Here is a 26,799-nt window from a genome sequence, read left to right as displayed (position 1 = left end):
AGCTACAATTACTATGAAAACAATTAGCCTAGGGATCCCTGGGTGGCACAGCGGTTTGGCGCCTGCCTTTGGCCCAGGGCACGATCCTGGAGACCCGGGATCGAATCCCACGTCGGGCTCCCGGTGCATGGAGCCTGCTTCTCTCTCTGCCTATGTCTCTGCCTCTCTCTCTCTCTCTCTCTGTGTGTGTGTGTGTGTGACTATCATAAATAAATTTTAAAAAAATAAAAAAAAAAAAAAGAAAACAATTAGCCTAGGGAGGCATATGGAAAGTTTACAGACAAACGCTGTGCCATCTGATGCAGAGAATGGTCAAGGTTCCTTGGAAAGGGTGATAAGCAGACTCAATAAAGAGCAGGAGGACATATAAGAGTCTGTGAAACATAATGCATATTCAGAGGGCCAAGAAAATGGAAAACACAAAAATTAAGCACGGTATCTACATGTGTTCATTATTCCCATTTTGTTTCAGAAACAACAACAAAACAAAACATACCTATAGAGAATTGAGTTTATTTATGAAAAGAATAATAGAACAAAGAATGAATGTTATATCGACCTTTTATTTTTTTTGGTAGGAAGAACTCTTTCATTCCAAGAAACATCTTTTCTTTTTTAAAGATTTAATTAATGTATTTATTAATGAGAGACAGAGAGAGGCAAAGACATAGGCAAAGGGAGAAGCAGGCTCCCCATGGGGAGCCTGATGCAGGACCCGATCCCAGGACCCCAGCATCATGACCTGAGTCAAAGGCAGACGCTCAACCACTGAGCCACCCAGGTACCTAAGAAACATCTTTTCTTTACTAAACAATAAATAAGGTTATATATTTGATATACCTTCCTCAAAGCTCAAAATATTAAAGTGAAAAAAAATGGCTTTCTTAGACTCTATAATCTCAGAACATTCACTTAAGTTTCTTGTGGGCTATCCTTAATTAGCTGCTAGTATAGACCAATATTTCCTACAGTTTTCTCAGAAAAACAATTACTGTTTTCAGAGATTTGGAGAAGTGTTCTTAAACTTCAAGGAGCCTAAGAAAGACTTTGGGAGCTTGTTTAAACTGCAACTGTCTGATGTATGGCCCTGGATTATTCTGTACTCTTATTGTACTGTAGGGGATTCTGGTGCAGGCTGTCACCACATCACACTTTGAGAAACACTGGGCCAGGGGAACTGATTCCTTGCAACCAAATTTGGCATATGTATGCTTCCTCTTTTCTGTTTTTGCTGCTGCTTATGACAATAAAATCCTACCTGCCACTGCTGAATTTTTGTGTTCTACAAGTTCCGTAGCTATTTTTTATGCATACCTAATGTATATACTGTGTGTTATTACCTTCCACTCTCTATAGGCCTTAAATTTAATTTAGGAGATGGATATTTTGAGAGAGAGAGAGAGAGGGAAGGAGGGAGAGAGCGAGAGAAAGCAAGCGCATGAGCAGGAGGGAGGGGCAGGAGAGGGGGAAACAGACTCCTCACTGAGCAAGGAGCCTGACACGGTTCAATCCCAGGACCCCAAGATCATGATCTGAGCCAAAGGCAGACACTTAACAGACTGAGCCACCCAGGCACCGCAGGAGATGGATTTTTAATTACATGTGTATAACAAGTAACAACCTATTTCTATTTCATTTTAGTTTCTAAATATGAAGTGGAATATATTTTTTCCTAATTTGTGACCAAACCAACCAGTTTAGTTGTTTCAAAGAAGATCCTGCGTTTTGTAGTTTTCAACGTAGCAGTCTTTTATCTCATCAATTAAGTTTACAACTATGTATTTCATAATTTTTTAAAAAGACTTTGTTGGGATGCTTGGGTGGCTCAGCAGTTGAGCATCTGCCTTTGGCTCAGGGAGTGAACCTGGAGTACCAGGATCAAGTCCCACATTGGGCTCTCTGCATGGAGCCTGCTTCTCCCTCTGCTTGTGTCTCTGCCCCCCCCCCCCCCCGCCCGTGTTTCTCATGAATAAATAACTAAAATCTTAAAAAAAAAAAAAAAGATTTTGTTTATCCACTTGACAAAGAGCACAAGCAGGGGGAGTAACAGGCAAAGGAATAGGGAGAAGCAAGGAGCCTGAAGGAGGACTTGATCCCAGGACTCTGGGATCATGACCTAAGCCAAAGGCAGATGCTTAATCAATGTAGCTGCCCAGGTGCCCTGTATTTTATAATTTTTGATGCTGGGATTGTCTTTTTAGTTCCAATATGCCAATGCTCTGAACCAAACATTTTCAGAATCCTGACTCAAAGTCCTAAAGCTAATAGGGTTGACTCACTTCATCTATCTTCTGGTTTATCCTTGAGGTAATATACCTCAGCTGCCTCTGCTCTAATTTTATTTCTTTTGTTTCCTTTCCTTTCCTTTTTCCTTTTTCCTTTCCCCTTTCCTTTTTCCTTTCTTTTCCTTTTCTTTTCTTTCCTTTTTTTTTTTTTTGACAGAGATAGCCAGAGAGAGAACAAGCAGGGAGGAGAGGGAGAAGCAGGCTCCCCACTGAGCAGAGGCTGAGGTGGGACTCAATCCAAGGACTCTGGGATCATGACCTGAGCCAAAGGCAGATGCATAACCAACTGAGCCACCCAGGTGCCCCTGTTCTAATCTTAGTCCTAATTAAAATAGTCCATATACACAGGTGACATTCCGGTGCTTTTCTCAATTTCTTGGCTCTTTCTATAGTGCATGTCTCTTCTTCTACCTTCCCCCTGCCAAGACAACAAGAGATCAAATCCTACAGATTTTTCCTCCATTTTTTCTTGAAATAAGCCTTTCTTCTACATTCCCACTATTCCTTTGGTCCAAGGCTAATCATGTTTTTCTTACCCTTCTGCCATAATTTCCTATACAAGATATATCTCCCTGGTATCTGTGTCTCTCCACTATTGCCCGTCCTTCACTCTACTCCTAAAAAACAAAGGCAAGCTTGTCCAGTCTTCTGCCTTAATACTTCTATTAGCTCCTGTATTAATCTGCTAGGGCTGCTATAACAAAGTACCACAGTCTAGGTGCCTTAAAGAGCACCTATTTCCTCACAGTGGTGGAGGGTAGAAGTGCAAGATCAAGCTGTCAGCAGTGTTGTTTTCTCTCTCTTTTTTTTTTTAGTGTTGTTTTCTCTTGAGGTCTATCTCCGTGTCTTGCGCGCAACTGTCTTCTTCCTTTGTCTTCACAGTCTTTTTTCTGTGTATCTGGGTCCTAACCTCACCTTCATATCATATTAGGATTCACCCTAATGACTTCATTTAAACTTAATTACCTCTTTAAAACCTCATCTCCAAATATAGTCACATTCTGAGGTACTGAGGGTTAGGACTTCAATATATGAATTTTGAGAGGACACAACAGATCTTGAGCTTAGTACAGAAGGACATTTATTGCTGGGCTCTACCAGCCACTATGAGATTCATCTTTGATTACTTCCTATCACATCCTTCACAGCCTTGCATTTCTAAACTTCTTCCTGTTTTCCTGTGGGACAGATCTTGTCATGACTCCAAGTTTTGTATAAGTTATGCCTCTAACTTACTTCTGTTTCCTCTCCTCCCTTATTTTTACTTGCTTACTTATTTGAGTGCATAACACTGCTTTGTGTTAATTGTTAAGTTTGAGGAAATGGTGTTTGTATATATGTATATTTATGTCTATAAATAATATAAAATATATATAGATATTTATAGACATATTGTTCTAGATATATATATTTAGATATAGGTATATATCTATCTAGATCTAGAAATCTACTTTTTTTTTTTTTGTAATTCACAAGGAGATCATTGACAACGTTAAAAGGCATTGGGGAGGCCCAGAGCACCCAATCTTTGTTACAACAGGCTGAGATCCATCTTCATACAGGCCATTTCTGAACAGGCAAAAGGCATGATAAAGAGGTAGTGCCAAAGATAGAGCTCTAGGATTCTAAGCAGGAGTGATTCTTCTATTATTAAGGCTGGTTTGAATTGTGATCATAACTCTCTGCAGATTCATATTGCTTTCCTTGTACTGTACTGTACTTGTGCTTTTCCTTGTACTGATCACATAATCCAATGTGATCTCTTTGTGTTCTTCCCTAAATAGCTCCATTGAACCCTTAAAAACTGGTAGGTCCTGAATCGTCTTCCTTTTATGGGTGAAGTTTTGTTTATCCAGTAAGTCACCAGCTTCACTGGTATCCTAGATTTGTATTCCCTGTATAGAATGCCTTGGAATTTTTGATGCATTGGTCTGATCAGGCCCTCAGGGAACCCCATGTAAGGAAATGTTGTTAATATTGTGGGCATGTAGAGACTTCAGCAGAGGAGCATCTGAGATTTCAGGCCTCTGAAAGGAGTCCTGGAACAGGGCAGGTGTTATGGGCTGACAAGTGCTGGAGAATGCCAAGGCACACCCTTCCACTGGAAACCCTAGCACTGGACACCCTCCACACTGGGCTGCTGACCCCAGAGGCCCATCACTTCAGCTTGGCCCTTCCTAGGTTCTGGCTACAATGTTGATTTGTGGAGCCCCGTTAAGGCAAATTGCAGCTGGTTGGTACCAATCAAGTCACTTGGTCCTTCCTGCCCAGCCTATCTTTACCTTCTCTAGGTTCGGAGCCACTACCTCATTAGCGCCATTTGCCCAGGCCGGGAGTGGGACAGTGTTGTCTGCTGTCTCTGGACCTGAGAGCATCATTCCCTAAGGATCATAGAGAAGGCTAGGTGTTCGGGGACCTGAACAACTTAGTCACAGCCTCTGGTTGTGGCATGGACTGTGGAAATGGGTCCCTGAGCTGTGGATTACCACTTGAGGCACCTCAGAGGCACAGGGTAGAGGGGGCTGTTAAAGGGCCAAGGGATGTGGTGGCCAGTTCCTTTGTGTTGTCCAAAGCCACTGGGCGAAGCAAAGCCAGACAAGTGGTTCAATCTCACTTTCTCTGGGAGGCTTTTTCTGAGTCCCCAGGGCTGCAATTATTTGATTTATATCTGTATGGATTCACAGATTCTTATTTAATTCTATTGATTAGAATCCATTACTGTCAGGATGTCTGGGCGACTCAGCAGTTGAGTGCCTTTGGCTCAGGGCATGATACTGGGATCTGGAATCGAGTCCTGCATTGGGCTCCTTGCGGGGAGCCTGCTTCTCCCTCTGCCTGTGTTTCTGTCCCCACCCCCGCGCGTGTGTGTGTGTGTGTGTGTGTGTGTGTGTGTCTCATGAGCAAGTTTTTTTTTTTTAAAGAAAACATTAAAAGAGTGGCACTTTGGGACACCTGGGTGGCTCAGTCCTTTAAGCTTCTGCTTTTTGATTTCAGCTCAGATCATGATCTCAGGGTCATGAGGTCGAGCCCTGCATTGGGCTCTGCGCTGGGTGTGGAGCCTGCTTAAGATTCTCTCCATCTCCCTCTGCCCTTCTACCCCCTCTGCCACTCCCCCTCTCTCTCTCAAAAAAAGAGGGGTGCTAGGGTGGCTAGTTGGTTAAGCATTCGACTCTTAATTTCATTTCACGTCATGATCTTAAGGTTATGAGATTGGGCCCCACATAGGGCTCTGTGCTCAGCGGGGAGTCTGCTTGAGATTTTCTCCCTCTCCCCACCTCTCCCCTCTAAATAGATTTGTTCAAAATAATAGTAATGATGTATGCAATTACACATAAAAATATATGTTAACGTATAAATTAAATGAATGACAGCAATGATAAATGTGATGGGAAGTAAGAATCAGGATTGTTTTATTATTAGAAGTCATTCACACTACTAGTGAAGTGCAGTGTTATTTGAATGTGGTCATGGATTAGCTGTAAATGTATGCTGCAAGCTCTAGAGCAACCACTTAAAAAAGTAGAGAAATACAACTTATATGCTAAAAAGGAGAGAAAAGGGATCCCTGGGTGGCGCAGCGGTTTGGCATCTGCCTTTGGCCCAGGGCGCAATCCTGGAGACTCGGGATCGAATCCCACATCAGGCTCCCGGTGCATGGAGCCTGCTTCTCCCTCTGCCTATGTCTCTGCCTCTCTCTCTCTCTCACTGTGTGCCTATCATAAATAAATAAATAAATAAATAAATAAATAAATATAAAAAGGAGAGAAAATAGAATTGTAATACCCTCAATTAATCCCCCAAAGGCAGAAAAAGATTGGTATACAAAAATAAGAATTAAGAGTAAGGGCAACAAATGTAAAGCGTAACAAATGTGGTAGATATAGTAGCCCAACTATACCAGTAATCACTTTGAACATCATTGATCTAAATGCACCAATTAAAAGAGATTGTTGGGATGCCTGGGTGGCTCAGTGGTTGGGTGTCTGCCTTTGGCTTGGATTGTGGTCCCAGGGTCCTAGGATTGAGTCTCACATCAGGCTCCCCATGGGGAGCCTGCTTCTCCCTCTGCCTATATCTCTGCCTCTCTCTGTGGGTATCTTATAAATAAGTAAATAAATAAAGTCTTTTTTTTTTTAAGATTTTATGTATTTATTCATGAGAGACACAGAGAGAGAAAGGCAGAGACACAGGCAGAGGGAGAGGCAGGCTCCATGCAGGGAGCCCGACATGGGACTCGATCCTGGGATTCCAGGATCATGCCCTGGGCTGAAGGCAGACACTCAACTGCTGAGCCACCCAGGCATCTGATAAATAATCTTTTTTTTTTTAAGATTTTATTTATTTATTCATGAGAGACAGAGAGAGAGAGAGTAGAGAGAGGCAGAGACACAGGCAGAGGGAGAAGCAGGTTCCATGCAGGGAACCCGATGTGGGACTCGATCCCGGGTCTCCAGGATCACGCCCTGGGCTGAAGGCAGCGCTAAACCATTGAGCCACCTGGGCTGCCCTCAATAAATAATCTTTTTTTAAAAAAAGATTGCTTTGGCTATTTGAAGTCTTTTTTTGGTTCCATACAACTTTTAGGATTATTTATTCTAGTTTTGTGAATAATACCATTGGTATTTTAATACAGATTACATAGGATTTGTAGATTGCTTGGAGTAGTATGGACATAATAACAATTTTAATTCTTCCAATCTGTGAGCATGGTATCCCCCTCCATTTATTTCTGTCATCTTCAATTTATTTCATTAATGTCTTAGAGTTTTCGAAGTATAGATCTTTTACCCACATGGTTAAATTTATTCCCAGGTATTTTGTTCTTTTTAAGCAATATTAAGTGGGATTGTTTCCTTAATTTTTCTTTCTGCTAGTTCATTATTAATGTATAGAAACACAACAGAGGGGCGCCTGGGAAGCTTAGTTGGTTACACATCTGCTTTCAGGTCATGTTTCAGGTCAGTTCAGGTCATGATTCCTGGGTCCTGGGATCAAGTCCCACATCGAGCCCTACCTTGGACTCCCTGCTCAGTGGGGATACTGCTTCTCTCTCTCTCTCTCTCTCTCTCTCTCTTCCCCTCACCCCACTCATGCTCTCTCTCTCTCTCTCATATATAAACAAAATCTTAAAGAAACAAAACCAATGGATTTCTATATATTAATTTTGTATCCTGCGAATTTACTGAATTCATTTATTAATTTTCATATTTAAAAAATATTTAAGATTCTTTATTTCCTCTTTTTTTAAGATTTTATTTATTTATTCATGAGAGACACACACAGAGAGAGAGAGAGAGAGAGAGAGAGAGAGGCAGAGGCACAAGCAGAGGGAGAAGCAGGCTCCATGCAGGGAGCCCGATGTGGGACCCTGAGATCCTGATCTGAGCTGAAATCAAGAAGCAGAGGCTTTAAGGACTGAGCCACCCAGGCACCCTTAAATATTTAGGATTTTTTGCTTATAGTATGTCATCTTCAGATATTGGCAGTTTTACTTCTTCACCAATTTGAATATCTTTTTTTTCTTCTTGTGTGGTGCTTTGTCTAGATCTTTCATGGATATCTGCAATAATAGGGATGAGTGTCAGCATCCTTGTTTTATTCCTGATCTTGGAGGACATGCTTTCACCTTTTCTCTATTGGGTATGATGTCAGCTTTGGTTTATCATATATGGCCTCAATTTTTTTAAAGATTTTATTTATTTATTTGAGAGACAGAGCATGAGTAAAGGGCGTGGCAGAGGAACAAGCAGACTCCCCACTAAGCAAAGAGCCTGATATGGGGCTCAATCTCAGGACCCTGAGATCATGACCTGAATCAAAGGCAGTCTCTTAACCAACTGAGCCACCCAGACACCCCTCATAAATGTCCTCTATTATGTAGAGATATGTTCCCTCTATACTCAACTTTGTTGAGAATTTTTATCATAAATACATGTTGAATTTTGTCAAATGCTCTTTTTGCATCTACTAAGATGATCATATGATTTTTTTATACTTCATTTTGTTTATGTAGTGAATAACATTGACTGATTTTCCAATATTGACCCATTCTTGCATCCCTGGAATATATTTCACTTGATCATGGGAATGATCCTTCCCATGTATTGTTGAATTTTGTTTGCTAATATTTTAGTATGTATTGTTGAGGATTTTGCATTTTGTCCATCAGAGATATTGGCCTGTAATTTTCTTTTTTGTAGTGTCTTTGTCTGGTTTGGTATCATAGTAATGCTGGTCTTGTAGAATGAATTTGGAAGCATTTCTTCCTCTTTAATTTTTTGGAATAGTTTGAGAAGGATAAGCATTAACTCTTCTTTAAATGTTTGATAGAATTCACCAATGAAACAGTTTGATCCTGGACTTTTGTTTGTTGGGAGCTTTTCGATTACTGATTCAATTTCACCACTAGTAATCAGTCTGTTCAGATTTTGTATTTCTTCCTGATTTAGTCTTAGAAGATTGTATATTTGTAGAAATTTGTCTATTTTTCTAAATTGTCCAATTTGTTCCAAATAATTTTTTGTAGTAGTTGCCTATAATCCCTTTTATTTCCATCATGTTGGTTCTGCCTCCTCCTCTTTCGTGTCTAATTATAGTTACTTGGGTCCTTTATATTTTTCTCTTGGTGAGTTTAGTTAAAGATTTATCAATTTTAGCTTTTCAAAGAACCAGTTCTGATTAGTGCTTTTGAATATTTTCTATCTCTTTGTTAAAATTCTCGCTGAGTTCATCTACTTTTCTCCCAAGTTCAGTGAACAGCTTTATGACCATTACTTTGAACTCTTTATCAGGTAGATTGCTTACCTCTTTTTGTCTAGTTCCTTTTCTGAGGTTTTTTGTCTTGTTATTTTGTTTGGAACATATTCCTCTGTCTCCTCACTTTGTCTGAGTCTCTGTGTTTGTTTCTATATATTAGGTAGGTCAGCTACATCCCCTGGTTTTGAAAGTAGTGGTCTTACATAGAAGGTACAGTTTCCCCCTGATTACCAGAACCAGCCAGTCCAGTGGTGTCCCCTGTATGGGTTACCTGTGCCCTACTCTTGTGATTGGGCCATGACTGCTGCAGATGTATTGGTGGGCAGGGCTGACTCTGATACTAGGCTATGACTAGTGTGGGTGTGCTCTTGGGCCAGGTTGGCTTTCCTTCTGTGAGAGCAGGAATTGCTTTGGAGGGGTGATGTTCCCTGTTGAGGCTGTCTACTGGTTGCAGCAGAGCAAAAACTGCTTTTCAAGGGGTGAGCAGTGCTAGCATGTTAGATGTAGACAATCAGAACTGGTGTACATCAGCATGAGGTTAGCTAGGCTAAAAGAGGGCAAGAAAAATGGCACCCATCAGTCATCCTGTTCCCAGAGAAAATTCTGCAGATCCCTGCCCCTCTGGCACATGCCTTAAGATTAGTCAGTAAAGGGATCCCTGGGTGGCGCAGCGGTTTGGCGCCTGCCTTTGGCCCAGGGCACGATCCTGGAGACCCGGGATCGAATCCCACATCGGGCTCCCGGTGCATGGAGCCTGCTTCTCCCTCTGCCTGTGTCTCTGCCTCTCTCTCTCTCTCTCTGTGTGACTATCATAAATAAATAAAAATTAAAAAAAAAAAAAAAAAGATTAGTCAGTAAGTCTTCACTTTTGGCCCAGGCCCTTTTCACACTGCTGCCTCTGTGTTGGATCTTGGAGGGAGTGAGATTATGTGCAAGATCTTTAAGAGTAGAGTCTTGGTTTCCTCTAGCCCTCTGGCTCTCCTGGAGTTAAGCCCCACTCATTTTCACAGCCAGTCATGATGGAAGCTCATCTACCTGGTTTAGATCCCCCAGGGCAGAGATTGCCCAATATGAAGCTTGAACTCTCACTCCTCAGTGATACCTCTATGCCAGTGACATCCTGTTTATAAGTTGCCATGCCAGGAATTTGGCTCCTGATTAGACAGCGTGTTTGCCCCTCCAATGCTATGGCTTTTTCTTTATGTCGTCAGCTGTGGAAGAGCTGTTCTTCTAGTCTTCAGGACATTCTCGGAGAGAATTTCTCTATATGTAGTTACAGCCTTGGTGTGTCCATGGGAAGAGGTGAGCTCAGGATCTTACTACTCTGCCATCTCCCATTTTTCTTAACATCCCATAATTATAAAGGGGACATTTCCCCCAAGAATACATACCAATCCTTAACTTTTAATATGCCTCACAATAGAGCATCAAAATACATAATGGATAGAACTGCACTGAGAGGTAGATGAATCCACAATTACAGTTGGGAACTTCAACACTTTTATCAGAAATGGATGGATCTAGCAGGCAGAAACTCAGTAAGGATAGAGTTGAACTTAACAATACCATCATTCAACTGGGTATAATTGACATCAATAGACTATTTCATCCAACAATTGCAGAATACATATTCTTCTCAAGATCACGTGGACCATGGGGCAGCTGGGTGGCTCAGTCAGTTAAGTGTCTGACTCATGATTGCAGCTCAGGTCATGTTATCAGGGATGTGAAATCAAGCCATGCATCAGGTTCTGTGCTGGGGATGGAGCCTGCTTGGGGTTCTCTTTCTTCCTCTCCTCCTGCTCCTTCCCCTTTCTAAAAGAAAGATCACATGGACCATTCACCCAGATTGATCACATTGTTGGTCATGAAATATACCTTAACAAATTTAAAAGAATAAAAATTGTATGTCTCCTCTCAGATCACAGTAGAATTAACCAAGAAATCGATAATGGGAAGATAATTAGGAATTCCTAAAGTATATGGAGATTAAATAGCATACTTCTAAATAACACTTGGGTAAAAGAAGGAATCTCAAGAGAAATTTAAAAATATTTTTAACTATGGGAAAATTAAAATGCAACTTCCCAAAATTTCTGGGATGCAGCAAAACAGTGCTTAGAGAAACATTTATAGTGTTGAATGCATAAATTTTAAAAATCTAGTATCAATCATCTAAGTTTCCATGTTAGAAAACTAGAAAGACAAAGGCAAATCCAAAATTAGCAGAAGAAAAGAAATAATAAGAATTAGAGTAGAAATCAAATAAACTGAAAAGAAGATAGTAGGGAAAATCAATAAAATCAAAACTTAGTTCACTAAAAAGATCAATCAAATCAATAAGCCTCTAGCCAAACTAAAAGAAAAAAGAGAAAGGACACAAATTACTAATATCAGAAATGAAAGAGGGGGCATCATTACAGAGCCCATGGATATTGAAAAGATAATGAAGATATACTCTGAACCATTCTATGCCCACGTATTTGATAGCCTGATGAAATGAACTAATTCCTGGAAAGAAACCATGTGTCAAAAATCACAGAAACACTAATAGAAAATCTGACTAGGCCTGTATCTTTTAAAAAATTGAATCAACAGTTAATAATCTTCCAAAACAGAAAGCAGTTGGGTTTCACTGTTGAATTCTACCAGATATTTAAGAAAGAAGTTATACCAATTTTCTATAATCTCTTTCAGAGAATAGAAGCAGAAGGAAGGAATTCTCCCTGACTCATTCTATGAGTCCTGCATTACCTTAAGTCCCAAACTAGACAAAGACATTGCAAGAGAAAAAAACCACTACAAACCAGTAAGTCCATAGGAACATAGAGGCAGACATCCTCAACAAAATATCAAATTTAATCCAACAATGTGTAAAGTGATTGGTACACCACAACCAGGTGAGTTTATCTCAGGTATGCAAAGCTGGTTCAACATTCAAAAATCAATATAATTCATCACATCAAAAGGTTAAAGAAAAATCACATGATCTTATCAATAGATGCAGAAAAAATTACAAAGTCTAACTTTCTTTTATCATAAAAACTTGTAGTAAACTAGGAATTAATGGTTACCTCCTCAACTTGATAAAGAATATCTACATGAAACCTACAGCTTTATGGTAAGAAACTCATAGCTTGGGCAGCCCTGGTGGCTCAGTGGTTTAGCGCTGCCTTCAGCCAAGGGCGTGATCCTGGAGACCCGGGATCGAGTCCCGCATTGGGCTCCCTGCATGGAGCCTGCTTCTCCCTCTGCCTACCTGTCTCTCTCTCTGTCTCTCATGAATAAATAAATAAAATATTAAAAAAAAGAAACTCATAGCTTTCTTGTAAGATTAGGAATAAGGCAAAGATATCCTCTCTCTTCACTGTCATTCAATGTTCTAGAAGTCTAGAAATGCAAGGTTTGGAGATTGGGAAAGAAGAAATAAAACTGTCTTGGTTTGCAGATGACATGATTGTGTATGTAGAAAATCTGAAAGAACTGACAAAAAACAAAGTTGACAAAATTATAGCAAGGTTGTAAGATACCAGGTTAATTTTCAAAACTCAACTACTTTTTTATATACCAGAATGACCAAGTGGAATTTAAAATTAAAAGTACAATACCATTTACACTAACATCCAAAACCATGAAATATTTAAGTATAAATACAACAAGTTATAAGATCTATATGAGGAAAACTACAAATTTCTGATAAATGAAATCAAAGAACCATATATATAGAGATTTCATGTTCATGGATAGTAAGACAATATTATCAAGATGTCAGTTCTTTCCAATTTGTATAAATTTAATGCAACCCTAATCAAAATCCCAGCAAAATTTATTTTTGATATAGACAAACTGCTTCTTAAGTTTATTTGGAGAAGAAGACCCAGAATAGCCAGCACAATGTTGAAGGAAAAGAAAGCTGGAGGACTATTGCTACCCAACTTTAAGACTTGCTATAAAGTTACACAAATCAGGACGTCTGGGTGGGTCAGTGTTTGAGCATCTGCCTTTGGCTCAGGGTGTGATCCCGGAGTCCTGGGATGGAGTCCCACATCGGGGCTCCTGCATGGAGTCTGCTTCTCCCTCTGCCTATGTCTCTGCTCTTTCTCTGTGTCTCTCATGAATAAATAAAATCTTTAAAAAAAAAAACACAAATCAAGACAATACTGTATTGGAGAAAGAACAGACAAATAGATCAATGAAATAGTCCAGAAGCAGACCATCATAAATATAGATCAACTAATCTTTGGCAAAGAACAAAGGCAATGCAATGGAATAAAGATTGTCTTTTCAACAAATGGTGCTGGAACAACTGGACATTCACATATTAAAAAAAGAGAGAGTGAAAATCTGTACACAAACCTCATACCCTTCCCAGAATTTAGCTCAAAATGGATCACAGACCTAAGTGTAAAACACAGAGCTTTAAAAATCTAGGAGAATAATTGAAGAAAATGTAAATGACTTTTGATTTGGTGTTGACTTTTTATTTTTATTTTATTTAAATATTTTTTATTTATTTATTCATGAGAGACAGAGAGAGAGGCAGAGACACAGGCAGAGGGAGAAGCAGGCTCCATATGGGAGCCGGACGTGGGACTCGATCCCGGGTCTCCAGGATCACACCCCGGGCTGCAGGCAGCGCCAAACCACTGTGCCACCAGGGCTGCCCTGGTGTTGACTTTTTAAATAACACCAAAGACATGATTTATGAAAGAATTGATAAGCTAAAAAAAAAAAAAAGAATTGATAAGCTGAACTTCATTAAAACTTAAAACCTGTGCTCTGGGCAGCCCTGGTGGCTCAGCAGTTTAGTGCCGCCTTCGGCCCAGGGTGTGATCCTGGAGACCCAGGATTGAGTCCCACGTCGGGCTCCCCGTATGGAGTCTGCTTCTCCCTCTGCCTCTCTCTCTGTCTCTCATGAATAAATAAAGTCTTTAAAAAAACCCAAAAACCTGTGCTCTGCAGAAGACAGTGTAATGAGAATAAAAAGACAAAAATGTTTCTTTCAAGAAGCAAGATGTTTAAAGCAGCTTCATTCTTTTTTTTTTTTTTTTTTTTTTTAAGGCATAGAGAGAAGCAGTCTCCATGCAGGGAGCCCGATGTGGGACTTGATTCAGGGTCTCCAGGATCATGCCCTGTGCTGAAGGCAGGCACTTAACCGCTGAGTCACCCAGGTGTCTCCAGCAGCTTCATTCATAATTGCCAAACTTGGAAACTACCAAGATATCTTTCAGTAAGTGAAAGGATGAATTAATTGTAGTACATCCAGACAATGGAATGTAATTCAATATTATAAAGAAATGAACTACTGAGCCATGAAAAGACATAAAGGAATCTTAAATGCATATTACTAAGTGAAAAAGGCAGTCTAAAAAGGCTACCTACTTTATTATTCCAACTATATGACATTCTAGAAAAGGCAAAACTATGAAGACAACAATAAGATCAGTGATTGCCAGAGGATGGATGGGGAGAGGGATGAATAGGTGGAGCACAAAGGAGTTGTAGGTCAGTCAAAGTGTCTACGGGCGCCTGGGTGGCTCAGTCAGTTAATCTGCTTAGGTTATGATCTCAGGGTCCTGGGTTGAACACTCAGCAGGGAGTCTGTCTCTCTTCGTCTCCCTCTGTCCCTCCCTCCACTCATAGTTTGTCTCTCAATAAATAGATAAAATCTTTAAAAAAAGAAAGCACTCTGTATAATACTGTAATGGTGGATACGCGTCATCATAAATTTTTCCAGACCATAGAATATACAGCTCTGATTAAACCTGATTGGACTCTGTGTGATCATGATGTGTAAATATAGTATGATGTAAAAATATATGTGAAACAGATGTATCATTCTTGTGGGTTGATAATGGGGAAGACCACATATGTTGGAGCAGGGAGTATATGGGAAATCTCTGTAGCTTCCTCTTAATTTTGCTGTGAATCCAAAACTGCACTAAAAAATAAAGTCTAAAAGTAACAACAATATCTCCCTTAAGAGATTGTTTTGAAGATCAATGAATTAATAAGTGAAATGCAATTAGAATAATGCTTGGCAGGTTTTGCTTTGTCACGACCGGGAGTGGGGTGCTACTGACATCTAGTTAAGTAGAAGCCGGTCATGCTGCTAAAGATCCTCTCACAACAAATAGTTATTTGGTCCAAAATGCAAATAGTGTTGAGGCTTAGATAATCTCCTCTAATGCTTTTGAGGCACCTTGATGTGGATGATCTAACCCAGGGAATGAATGTAGCTGAGGAAGAGAGGACTTAGAGCTGTGGCTTGCCAACATCCTGAAGATTCTTAAGGAAGATATAATGACTGAGGAATGGCCAAGGAGGTGTAAAAGCTCCAGGAGAATATGATAGTACAGAAGACAGAATGGTGTTTCTAGAAGGTAGGAGAAAAGTGAGCAGTAATAATGATAACACTCAGGGTATCAGAATATTTTCCAAAGATTATGCTGTAATTCCTTTACTGCGCTCAATAACTCTGGTATTATTCCCAAATGATACATGGTGACACTCAGGCATGAATCTAGTGTCAAATGCTGCTGAAAAGTTTAAGATTTGACAGGTAGGGATGCCTGGGTGGCTCAGTGGTTGAGCATCTGCCTTTGGCCCAGGGTGTGATCCTGGAGCCCTGGGATCAGGTCCTACGTTGGGCTCACTGCAGGGAGCCTGCTTGTCCCTCTGCGGGGAGCCTGCTTCTCTGCCTCTCTCTCTGTGTCTCTTGTGAATAAATAAATAAGATCCTTTAAAAAAAAAAAAAAAAGATTTGACAAGTAAAGTAGAAGCCATCACGCATTGTGTCAAAAGAGGTTTCAGAGAGATGGAATGTGGCTATAGATATCTGATTAATGTAATTTGAGATATCAGATGACGAGCAAATGGAGACAGAAAATATAATCCTTCAGCTTTTTCTTTCTAGAAGAGAAAACAACAAAAAAGGACAACATTCGTCTAGGAAGGCTTGTTTTCTTTCCTTTTTTGTTTTTAATTAATTAATTAATTTATGGTAGTCACAGAGAGAGAGAGAGGCAGAGACACAGGCAGAGGGAGAAGCAGGCTCCATGCACCGGGAGCCCGATGTGGGACTTGATCCCGGGTCTCCAGGATCGCGCCCTGGGCCAAAGGCAGGCGCCAAACCGCTGCGCCACCCAGGGATCCCCTCCTTTTTTTTTTTTAAGTGAAAGTTGTATCAGCAGTTTGTTTTGTTTTGCAGATGAATATAGTTGAATACAGATCAAGTGACTGACCACTTAGGACGGTGACTAGATAACTGCTGAAGCAAAGTGCTTGGAATAAAGATGTTATCCAGTGGGTTGGCCTTAGAGGGCATCATTGGTAATTCATTCTTGTAACAGGAGGGAAGGCTACATATTAAATTGGGTTAGTTGATTGGTGCTGATCAAGTGAGGCAATTTTATTCTGTCTTTTTCTTCAATGAAGTTAATAAAAATAGACAATATCAGCTATGAATGAAGTAGGGAGGAGTATTGGTTTGAGCACAGAGAAAATAGTTTGAAATTATTAGGTGAGAAAAATAAATAAGGACTAAGGTACTACCTCACATTTCTGGTTATAAGTTTAGAGTGGTGAGAAAGTTATTACAGGGCAGAAGGGAGAGTAAAGAAGTGGTAGAGCTGGAGATGGAGCATAAGTTCATGTTTATGTTGGCATGAGCTTTTTGGAGCTGAGATTTTTGCCAAGGAGAGGGCAAATGTTCTCCAGCTTGCAAGGGATCATGGAGAATGTCTCTGTTTCATCCTCAAGTCCAGTGACACATAAGATGTAGGAAAATGTCCAGTTTCAGGAAGGGCTGGGAAAGCAATCTTCAGAGGAAAACCATGTTCTAGTTAAAGCACAAAGGTGAAGATGTTTGGAGAAAAAATTAAAGATAAGGGATTTTGCTGATGACAGTGAGTTTCCAAGCACTCAATAGAAGGCTTTGGAGCAACTGAGAAAGGGGTGAGGAATTGGTCAGACTCAGGAATTTACAGAGCTATATGGGGATTAGAGTCTGGGTGATTAGAATTTGGATGATAACTAAGGTAAATAGGGATTAGTCTTGATGGTATTTTTATTTTTTTGGATAGTTTAAAAATTTATAAGGCATAATTTACAAACAGTAACACTGGCCCTTTTAGTGCACAGTTAACCAAGTTTTGACAAATGCATATAATTGTGTAGCCACCATCTCATCCCAGATACAGTTTCATCATTCCAAAAATCCCTGTGTCGCTGTGTAGTCAACCGCTCCTTCCATCTCTCATGCCCCACTCCCAGCTCCTGGCGACCACTGATCTGTGTTCTGTAGTGCATTCCTTTTTATTGCTGAGCATATTCTATAATATGAATGTACCACTGTTTACCTATTTGGATTTTTTCCAGTTTTTGTTGATTACAAATAAAGCCTGTAAACATTTGCATATAGTTTTTTGGGTGAACACAAGTATTCATTTCACTTGGATAATTAAGTCAGCATATGTTTAGGGTTGTGAGAAACTACTGAAATGTTTCTCAGAGACTTAATTTTTTTTTTACACTGGTTGAAGAGTGCCTGCCCACATCTCAGGAGAGATACTGAGCAGAACTGGGTAGTTCGTCAGATGCTGTCTGGCTCACAAATCTTAAAAATATTTGTAATCTGGCCCTTTACAGAAAATATTTGTTGACCATTGTTATAGAGTATGGTCCATAGGAGTTAAGAATTTCATAAGCAATTTCATGGATCCTTCTCTGAGATGAATAATCAGCAGCACAATTACTGTATACAATGGGATAATCTTTTTTAAAAAATATTTATTCATGAGAAACACAGGGAGAGAGGCAGAGGGAGAAGCAGGCTCCACGCAGGGAGCCCTCTGTGGGATCGGATCCCACAGGATCATGCCCTGTGTCAAAGGCAGACCCTCAACCAGGAGTCCCTAGAATAGAATAGTCTTATCAGTAAATATACTAAAAACCTTGCTGTTGAACCGGGCAGAAATAAATGTTTATACGTGTTTCAATTACTGGGAAATGTCTTTTTATTCAGTGCGATGCATAGAATCTGCAAGTTCTCAATTTTTCCATAGTCACTGAAAATTGAGCTGGATATTTAAAAATAATATGGATATTCCCCAAATCATTGTATTTTCTTTTTTTTTTTTTTTTAAATCATTGTATTTTCATACCCGCTGCAAACATACAATTTTTCTTCCAAGTGCAATTCAACAGTCTAACTGAGGAGCTAATTGAACAGCTAATTGAGGACGACGGGCAACCGTATTTCACAGGAGCCTAAGACAGGCCTTGGCTCGGCGGCCCGCGTACGGTGCTCCTGCGCCCGCCCGGTAGCATGCCGTTGGCGCCAACAGTGCGCAGGCGCTTTGGCCCCGGCGCCGGCCTTTGCGGAGGGGCGGGGCCTGCAGTCGGCGTCTCCTCCTGGAACTGCGGCTGGCGGCAGCGCCATTTTGAACGTGCAGCTCCCGCAGCCGCCAGCGCGATCGTAAGGGCGGCCGCTGGGCGAACCAGCCGTAGTCTCGGACTTCGTCCGTCCGTGGCTCTCGTCTGTAGGTATATACAGAGACACGGCTGTAGCTCTAGAGTTGTATCTGCTACCCGAGGTGAACCCCCAAGATGATGTTAAGAGGAAACCTGAAGCAAGTGCGCATTGAGAAAAACCCGGCCCGCCTCCGAGCTCTGGAGTCCGCGGCGGGCGAGAGCGAGCCGGCGGCCGCCATGGCGCTGGCGCTGGCGGGGGAGCCGGCGCCGCCCGCCCCCGGGCCCCCGGAGGACCACCCTGACGAGGAGATGGGGTTCACCATCGACATCAAGAGCTTCCTCAAGCCGGGCGAAAAGACGTACACGCAGCGCTGCCGCCTGTTCGTGGGGAACCTGCCCACAGACATCACGGAGGAGGATTTCAAGAGGCTGTTCGAGCGCTACGGCGAGCCCAGCGAGGTTTTCATCAACCGGGACCGCGGCTTCGGCTTTATCCGCCTGGTGAGCGTGGGGCCTGGCCGCGGGCGCGGGCCCCCAGGGGAGCGGAGGGCGGTGCGCGGTAGGGGCGCCGCGGGCGAGGGGAGGGACCCCAGGGGCCCGGGAGCGGGGAGGCCGTGCGCGGTGGGGGCGCCGGAGGCGAGGGGAGGGACCGTAAGGGCGCAGGGGAGGCTGTGCGCCGACGGGGTTCCGCGGGCTGCCGTCTGCCGTTTTCAGCCGCCTCGGAGCAGTCCTTGGTCACGGCTGCGGCCTGGGCTGGGGCACGGCGGTGCCTCCCGCTCTCTCCTTCCCGCCGCTCTGGCCGTCTTCCCCCAGAGCGGCGTGTAGCCTGGTGTTTGCGGTGAGCGGACTCAGTTTCCCGCCGCTCCGCGCGCCTGGCCTCGCTCGCAAGGCGCGGCCCCAGGCGCGGGTAACGCGGCCTGGGGGTTCTAGTCGTCTGCCTCTGACGGGTCAGGGGTGGGGCTGCAGCGTTCTGCGGGGAGACTGCTTCCAGGCAGAATTGTGTTGTAAAGGAAATGAATTCGATCGGAATTTGGAACGGAAACTTCGGTTTTACCGGAAATTTCATTGGGCATGGAGGACCAACCAGCGGACTCGCTTCTTAAAAATTTTCCAGATCATCTTGGTTTCAACCAGACTTGCATGCGTTTGACAATAAACCATGTTTACCACCTCAGCGCAGCCTAGTTCTTAAACTGCAGTATTGGAACGGTATGGAATTCTTAGGTATCTAACGGAAGGTGCTCTCGTGATCCAACGTTCCGGTTATTTCCACATTTGGACGGGGGAATGAATGCTATACTATTTTATATTTTACGTGGACATTTTACTTTTTTTTTAGTCTGTCTTAAAATTTTGTTTTCCAATAACATGGAAAGATTGTGCCCCTCTTAAATTAAAAAAAAAATTGAAACAGTGAGGGTTTACTCTTAAAGGATACTACATACACTTTATTCCGTTTTCTTATGTGCTTTGTGGGGAATTCCATCAGTGTCCGTTACATACAGCTTTATCGTAATTCGTTACTTAAATGCTGTATTTTTTTTCCAACAAAATATTTTTACACAAGTGCTTTTTTGTGTGTGTGTTGCCTTTCTATTTCTAATTTGGCCCTCAAGTTTTTTTTTTTTTAATATTTTTTTTTTTTTTTTATTTATTGATGATAGTCACAGAGAGAGAGAGAGAGGCAGAGACACAGGCAGAGGGAGAAGCAGGCTCCATGTACCGGGAGCCCGACGTGGGATTCGATCCAGGGTCTTCAGGATCGCGCCCTGGGCCAAAGGCAGGCGCCAAACCACTGGCGCCACCCAGGGATCCCCTGGCCCTCAAGTTTTACGTGCATAGCATTTGTGGAAGCTTTCTTACAGGAGTTTAGCATTCGTGCGTTCTTTTTTTTTTTTTTTTTTTTGAGGTTAGCATTCGTAATTGGGTTCTCTTTATGAATGACCGGGGCAAAATTTTAATATGTAGACAGAATTGATTGTAATTTAATGACATTGTATTTTTTAGGGAGAACATTTGAACATTTAAAATCTAAATGGCTTCAAGAGAAGAGTAAATCTTCGTAGAGTATTAATAAGACCTAGACGTTTCCTTAAAATTGAAGTAATCAGTGTGTTTTGAACATAAAATTATAAATTTATAAATATCTTTTGGACATTATAGAAACCGTTTGTCATTTGGTAAAATTATTTTTAGTATAATTCCAGCGCTATCTTGAAGTTAGGTTTCTACAATGAAGTATTTCAGAGAATTTTTAGTAAATTTTTCCAAAAAGATGTTCTCTAACATTTTCATAGTCTTTAGCCTCTGTCACCATGTTGGTCTGTTCTAAGGTTGACATTCTGGAGGAAGAATGGTAGGACTTCATTTTGGAAGCCTAATACTTAAAAGATAAGGCAATAGTGAATATTTTGACATGGAAAGTCTTTTTCCTTCTATCTTTAAAGCTACTAATAATCCCTTTTTTCCCATTAGTTTATTAGCCCTGTCCAGTAGAACTTTCCGCAGGGCTGGAAATGCTATGCATATGTTCTGTCCAATGTAGTAGCTACTAGCCCAGCCCTTATATGACTACTGAGCACTTGAAATGTAGCAATTGTGCCTGAGGATTTAACCTTTAAGTTTTATTTATTTTTAAATTTAAATTTTAAATTTAAATTAATCTAGATGTGGCTAGTGGCTACTATGTTTAACAGTGCAGCTCATTGTTTTTAGTTTTTTTAATTTAAAGTCTATGGGATTATGAAACGGGGAGGTGAGAAGAACTGGACTACTCTTGTCTGTTGCTTTGGGATATGCTCCTCCAAGCCTATCATGCTATATTTTTTGTGTAGTAATGTTAAAAATATGTCAATGGGAAATTCGAATTAGCTTACAGGATTTGACCTTATAGATAACTTTCCTGTTTAAGCTGAGCTCTATGATTAACAGGTACATACCCAAGCTTTAAATATTTCTGAACTAATACATATCTTTTTCTACTTAGGAAAATCATGTAGTGTATACTTGATATGAATGTAAGTAATGGTGAAGTGGCCCTAAAATAATGGTGTAATTTTGTTTGATTTATATTTTTAGAAGTACTTTTTGCCTTTTCAGGAATTAATCTTTACAATTAAATTTTATTACACTGGTGGTTGTAGTTTTCCAGTTAATTGATGAAGTGAGATAACATTTTGGAGATGGTATAGGGTTGTCATCGCTGTATGTAACGGTGAGGAAAAAGAATTTAAGTGGCATTTCCTCATAAGGTCCTAATCTGTATTGTGAACCCACAGTACATTATTTTGGATACATTTTGTGGAATCTTAGACCCAAAAGCTTCTTTTTAGGTTTTGTCTGGTTACTGTCATTAAATTGGTTAAATTAACTGAGAAGTTGTAGTGTATTTTTTTTTTTTTTTTAATTAAGTAACCTCAACACCCAATAAGGGCCCTGAACTGACTACCCTGAGATCAAGAGTGGAAGGCTTCTCAGACTGAGCCAGCCGGAGTCCTAGTGGTGTGTTTTAAAGCTAGCTTAATATAGTTAAAACTGATAATAGTTTGACCTGAACTCTGTTTGTCCTTTTTTCTTTTCCTCTTTTAGCTTTAGTAAACCAGACTTCTGGAGTGATAATTCACAAAAGTGTGGTTCTTTTCCATCAGATTCAGATCTCTCCTTAGTGTAAGCAGGCCACTTATTTTTCCTACCATTCATGCTAGCAATGCTGACCCAATACCATCTCAAAAATTGCTGAGAATTTGTTAGAAATGCAAATTCTAAGACCCTACTCTAGATTAAATCTGTTGAATCAGAAATTGTAGGGTTGGGACCCAACGGTCTTGTTTTTTTTTTTTTTTTAATTTTTATTTATTTATGATAGTCACACACACACACACACACACACACACACACACACACACACAGAGGCAGAGACACAAGCAGAGGGAGAAGCAGGCTCCATGCACTGGGAGCCCTACGGGGGATTCGATCCCAGGTCTCCAGGATCGCGCCCTGGGCTAAAGGCAGGCGCCAAACTGCTGCACCACCCAGGGATCCCACGGTCTTGGGTTTTAATTAGCCCTCCATGTTATTCTTATGCTTGCTAAGGTTTGAGAACCACTGTTATAATTAAAGAGTTAAAAATCAACCTAATTTACATTAATTTAGTCACTGGGGACTAAACCCTCTTCCCTTATGTTTTTGGTTTTAATTATGAAGTACTGTGTGCTTCTTACAGAGTGTCAAATATTAGAGATGGTGTTGTAGAATATTATTAGTGGGCCTGTCCAGCATGTAATTTCAAGTACTCTTTAAGTTCAGGGAAGTTCTCTTACTACAATTTTAATTCTAGTGAAAGGTAGTCCCATAACACATTAAATGTAATCAGGTTAGTGTTAAACTTTGTGATTTTTCCATATCAAATTGTATTATACACATTCTATTGTGATTTGAGGTTTTTATTTAATATCTCTTTGACCTCTTCTCATATCATTAGATTGAGTTTTAATGACCGTATTGTATTTCACAGTATGAATGGACTGCTAGTTACCCAGTCAACTTCTGTTGATTGACTTGAAGGCTATTTCCATTTTACATCAGTGATTTTCCTTTTACTAATTAATTTAGCATTCTTGCAGGGGTGAATTTTAACCACTAGTGAACAATGAGAAAAGATCAGGTGCTTTGGAAAGAGCCCTTGGAGATCCTAATTCAAGTGGTCTCTCTTTTGGGGTAGTCCCTTAGTTTCTTTCTTTTAAGTAAAAGCCTATGGTTTTACATTTTGTGTAGAGTGATACAGGAACATTACCTGGGAGGAGGGATTTATGGAGTATAGGTAGAGATTATAAATTCAGTATAGATCGGAGGCAGGTTACTTCAACCTATCTAGGCCTATTTCCCCAGATGTGGAGTGAGAATAATAACTATAAGTTATTATTTTTTTATATGAGTTATTATTTATAATATAATTATTATTTATAATAATAACTCTTTATAATCTCATTTTATAAGATTGTTGATGAGGATAATGGAAGCTAATGCCTGTGTATGTGTATATATACATATACATTTATTTTTTATTTTTAAGTAATCTCTCCTCCCAGTGTGGGACTCAAATTCACAACCCCAAGATCAAGAGTCACATGCTCTACCAACTGAACCAGCCAGGCACCCCACTACTCTTCAGTTTTAGAAAGTCCTCACTGGGTTCTCTTTATCTTTCTACTCCTAAACATTTTATTATGAAAAATTTCAGGTATATATAATGAACATCCATAGATCCACCATCTAGATTCCATAAGTTTTGTTATATGTGTGTTTTTCACTTATTCATCTCTCTCTGCCATCAGTTCTGGACTTTTTAAACACTCTAGCATGCTTATCATTAACTAGAGTCCAGTATTAATTTTTGAGGTATTTGAATTCTACATACAGTGAAATGCGCAGATTTTAAGTGTTGGTGATTTTAGATAAATGACATTTAGTTCAAACTCCTATCAAGATATAGAATATTATCATCACCCCGTGAAATTTCCTCATGCCCCTTCCCATTCCCAGTTATACCCAACAGCATTTTATTTTATCTTATTTTGTTTTTTAAAGATTTATTTATTTATTTATTCATGAGAAACATAGAGGGAGAAAGAGAGGCAGAGACACAGTCAGAGGGAGAAGCAGGCTCCATGCAAGGAGCCTGATGTAGGACTCGATCCCGGGTCTCCAGGATCACACCCTGGGCTGCAGGCCTTGCTAAACCGCTGCAGCGACTGGGGCTGCCCCCCCAACAGCATTTTAATTCAAGACTCTATTCCTAAAATCTGCCTCTTAGAGTTGTTGGATTATGTGACTTATTAGATACAAAGTACCTATCCCTTGTTAGATATTTATTAAAGGTTTTCTGGTATTATTTAAATAAGAGTAATTAAAATTTTTAAAGTACTTTATTTTTGAGATTTTATTTTATTTTTTTTTTAAGGATTTTATTTATTTGAGAGAGTGAGACAGAGAGAGCATGAGTGGGGAGGGTCAGAGGGAGAAGCAGACTCCCTGCTGAGCAGGGAGCCCAATTTGGGGTTTGATCCAGGGACTTCCAAGATCATGACCAGGTGCCTAACCAACTGAGCCACCCAGGCACCTGAAGATTTTATTTTATTTTGTTTTGTTTTGTTTTATTTTATTTTATTTTGTTTTATTTTATTTTATTTTATTTTATTATTTTGTTTTATTTTTATATTTTATTTTATTTTTTATTTTATATTTTATTTTATATTTTATTTTATATTTTATTTTATATTTTATTTTATTTTTTATTTTATATTTTATTTTATATTTTATTTTATATTTTATTTTATTTTATTTCATTTTATTTTAATTTAATTTTATTTTATTTTTAGATTTTATTTTTAAGTAAGCTCTACGCCCAAGATGGGGCTTGAACATTATAACCCTGAGATCAGTAGCCACATGCTCTACTGACAGCCAGTCAGGCGCCCCAAGAGTAGTTTTTAAAGGTAGCCATTTTGAAAATCTGTAAAAACATTCATTTATCTTTGTAAAAGTAGTTCTGTAGAAAGATTCTTGCATACATACAATAATTTAAAGCTGTCATGAATATTTTAGGGATTGAATAAGGATCTATTGTGAGGTCAAGACTTTTTTCATAAGATAGTATATTCTCTTACCAAACATAAAATCTCAGTTCTCTCTGAGGAGTTCTTAGAACACAAAGAAAAAGAACATACTTATATTAAACTTAACAGTTTGTTGATTATGCTTAGATGTCCATATTCTATATGAACTTTGAATTCTTCAAGAAGGAAGTTCCCTTGAGGTTTCAGCAATGAATGTATTTTCGAGTTTACAAATGCATGTGCAGTTGATTCTGACTATAATATATAACTTTTATAGCCCATGAATGTACGTGTTTGCTTCTCTAAATATAATGGAGAAATGTGTAGCCCTTGAAAGTATCTCAGGAGAAGTGGTTAACATTTGATGATTTTCACAGGTAATATAAAAAAGAAATAAAAAGGAAAGGGGATTTTTCTGGCATTGGAGAGGTGGGATGTTTTATTAAAATATAAATATCAGGGATCCCTGGGTGGCGCAGCGGTTTGGCGCCTGCCTTTGGCCCAGGGCGCGATCCTGGAGACCCGGGATCGAGTCCCACGTCAGGCTCCCGGTGCATGGAGCCTGCTTCTCCCACTGCCTGTGTCTCTGCCTCTCTATCTCTCTGTGACTGTCATAAGTAAATAAAAATTAAAAAAAAAATAAAAATAAAAAAATAAAAAAATAAAAAAATATCAAAAACATGGAGTGTATGGGAAATTCTGTTTTCAATAATAGCTTCCAGTAACTGGTACTTGGTCTCAAAAAGTAATTATGGTTTTCTTTTAATGTGTGTAGGAGATTTAAAAAAAATACTTCAAATATTTAACAGCTGGTAATTTAGGAGTACATAATCTTTTAGTAATGACTTAGGACACTGGGTTTGGGACTTCTTACTTAAAATATTTAAACATACTTATTTTTGAATGATTAATACAATGCATGTGTATGCATTGACACAAAGACAAAGTGACCCTATCAGCCAATTCCAAAAGCTACCCAGCTCTTCTCACTAGAAACCACTTTTAAAAATTATTTGTGTTACTATTGTCTTTAAAAAGTGATTTTTCCTCCTAAAAAGGAATCCAGGACACTGGCTGAAATTGCAAAAGCAGAACTGGATGGCACCATTTTGAAGAGCAGACCTCTCCGAATTCGTTTTGCTACACATGGAGCAGCACTAACTGTCAAGAACCTTTCGCCGGTTGTTTCCAATGAGCTTCTGGAGCAAGCATTTTCCCAGTTTGGCCCTGTAGAGAAAGCCGTTGTGGTTGTGGATGACCGTGGTAGAGCTACAGGAAAAGGTTTTGTAGAATTTGCAGCGAAACCTCCTGCACGAAAGGCTCTGGAAAGATGTGGTGATGGGGCGTTCTTGCTAACAACGTAAGTTTTAAACATCTCATCATCCTTCTGTGCAGTTACAAATGGCCTTCTCTCTGTTCTGAACTTCTTTCTTGTACAGATCATACTGTCTTGGCATATGGTAAGTAGGTGTTAAATATTCACTGGATATAAATAAGGAATTTTTGTGTATCTCCAGAAGTTGGGAGTCCTACTTCTGACTTAATGTATTGATTCATATTTGGATCTTAAATGTTTTGTCTTAAGATTTTCATTCAGCTGATTGAATGTCTATTATATGCAAAGAAAAATTTTATATTTAAATAATGGATGAATGACATTTTAATCAACT

At 40.0% G+C, this 26,799-nt stretch overlaps 2 protein-coding genes across 10 annotated transcripts in view; both read left to right on the top strand.

The window, feature by feature from the left end:
• Positions 1–18,322, top strand: part of ZMYM5 (zinc finger MYM-type containing 5) — a 64,498-nt gene extending 46,176 nt beyond the window's left edge. For 3 of the 8 annotated variants that reach the window (XM_072719766.1, XM_072719770.1, XM_072719761.1), the window contains one exon: positions 14,103–17,458. In XM_072719766.1, coding sequence (XP_072575867.1) covers positions 14,103–14,182 — 80 coding nt within the window. In that variant the 3' untranslated portion in view covers positions 14,183–17,458. Of the gene's footprint in view, positions 1–7,830; positions 8,210–11,738; positions 13,601–14,102; positions 17,459–18,235 lie in introns of those variants that run through there. The other 5 variants (XM_072719767.1, XM_072719764.1, XR_011994205.1 and 2 more) reach the window with 4 other exon arrangements.
• A 165-nt stretch (positions 18,323–18,487) lies between these two features.
• The window catches only part of PSPC1 (paraspeckle component 1), a 107,454-nt gene continuing 99,142 nt past the window's right edge, over positions 18,488–26,799 (top strand). For both annotated transcript variants that reach the window (XM_025996623.2, XM_072719776.1), the window contains exons 1-2: positions 18,488–19,016; positions 26,188–26,489. In XM_025996623.2, the coding sequence (XP_025852408.1) occupies positions 18,651–19,016; positions 26,188–26,489 (668 nt within the window). In that variant the 5' untranslated portion in view covers positions 18,488–18,650. The remainder of the gene's footprint in view (positions 19,017–26,187; positions 26,490–26,799) is intronic.

Source organism: Vulpes vulpes, chromosome 9, assembly GCF_048418805.1.
Source record: "Vulpes vulpes isolate BD-2025 chromosome 9, VulVul3, whole genome shotgun sequence".
In the NCBI taxonomy this organism is placed as follows: Eukaryota; Metazoa; Chordata; class Mammalia; order Carnivora; family Canidae; genus Vulpes; species Vulpes vulpes.
This window is presented reverse-complemented; position numbering and strand designations above follow the sequence as displayed.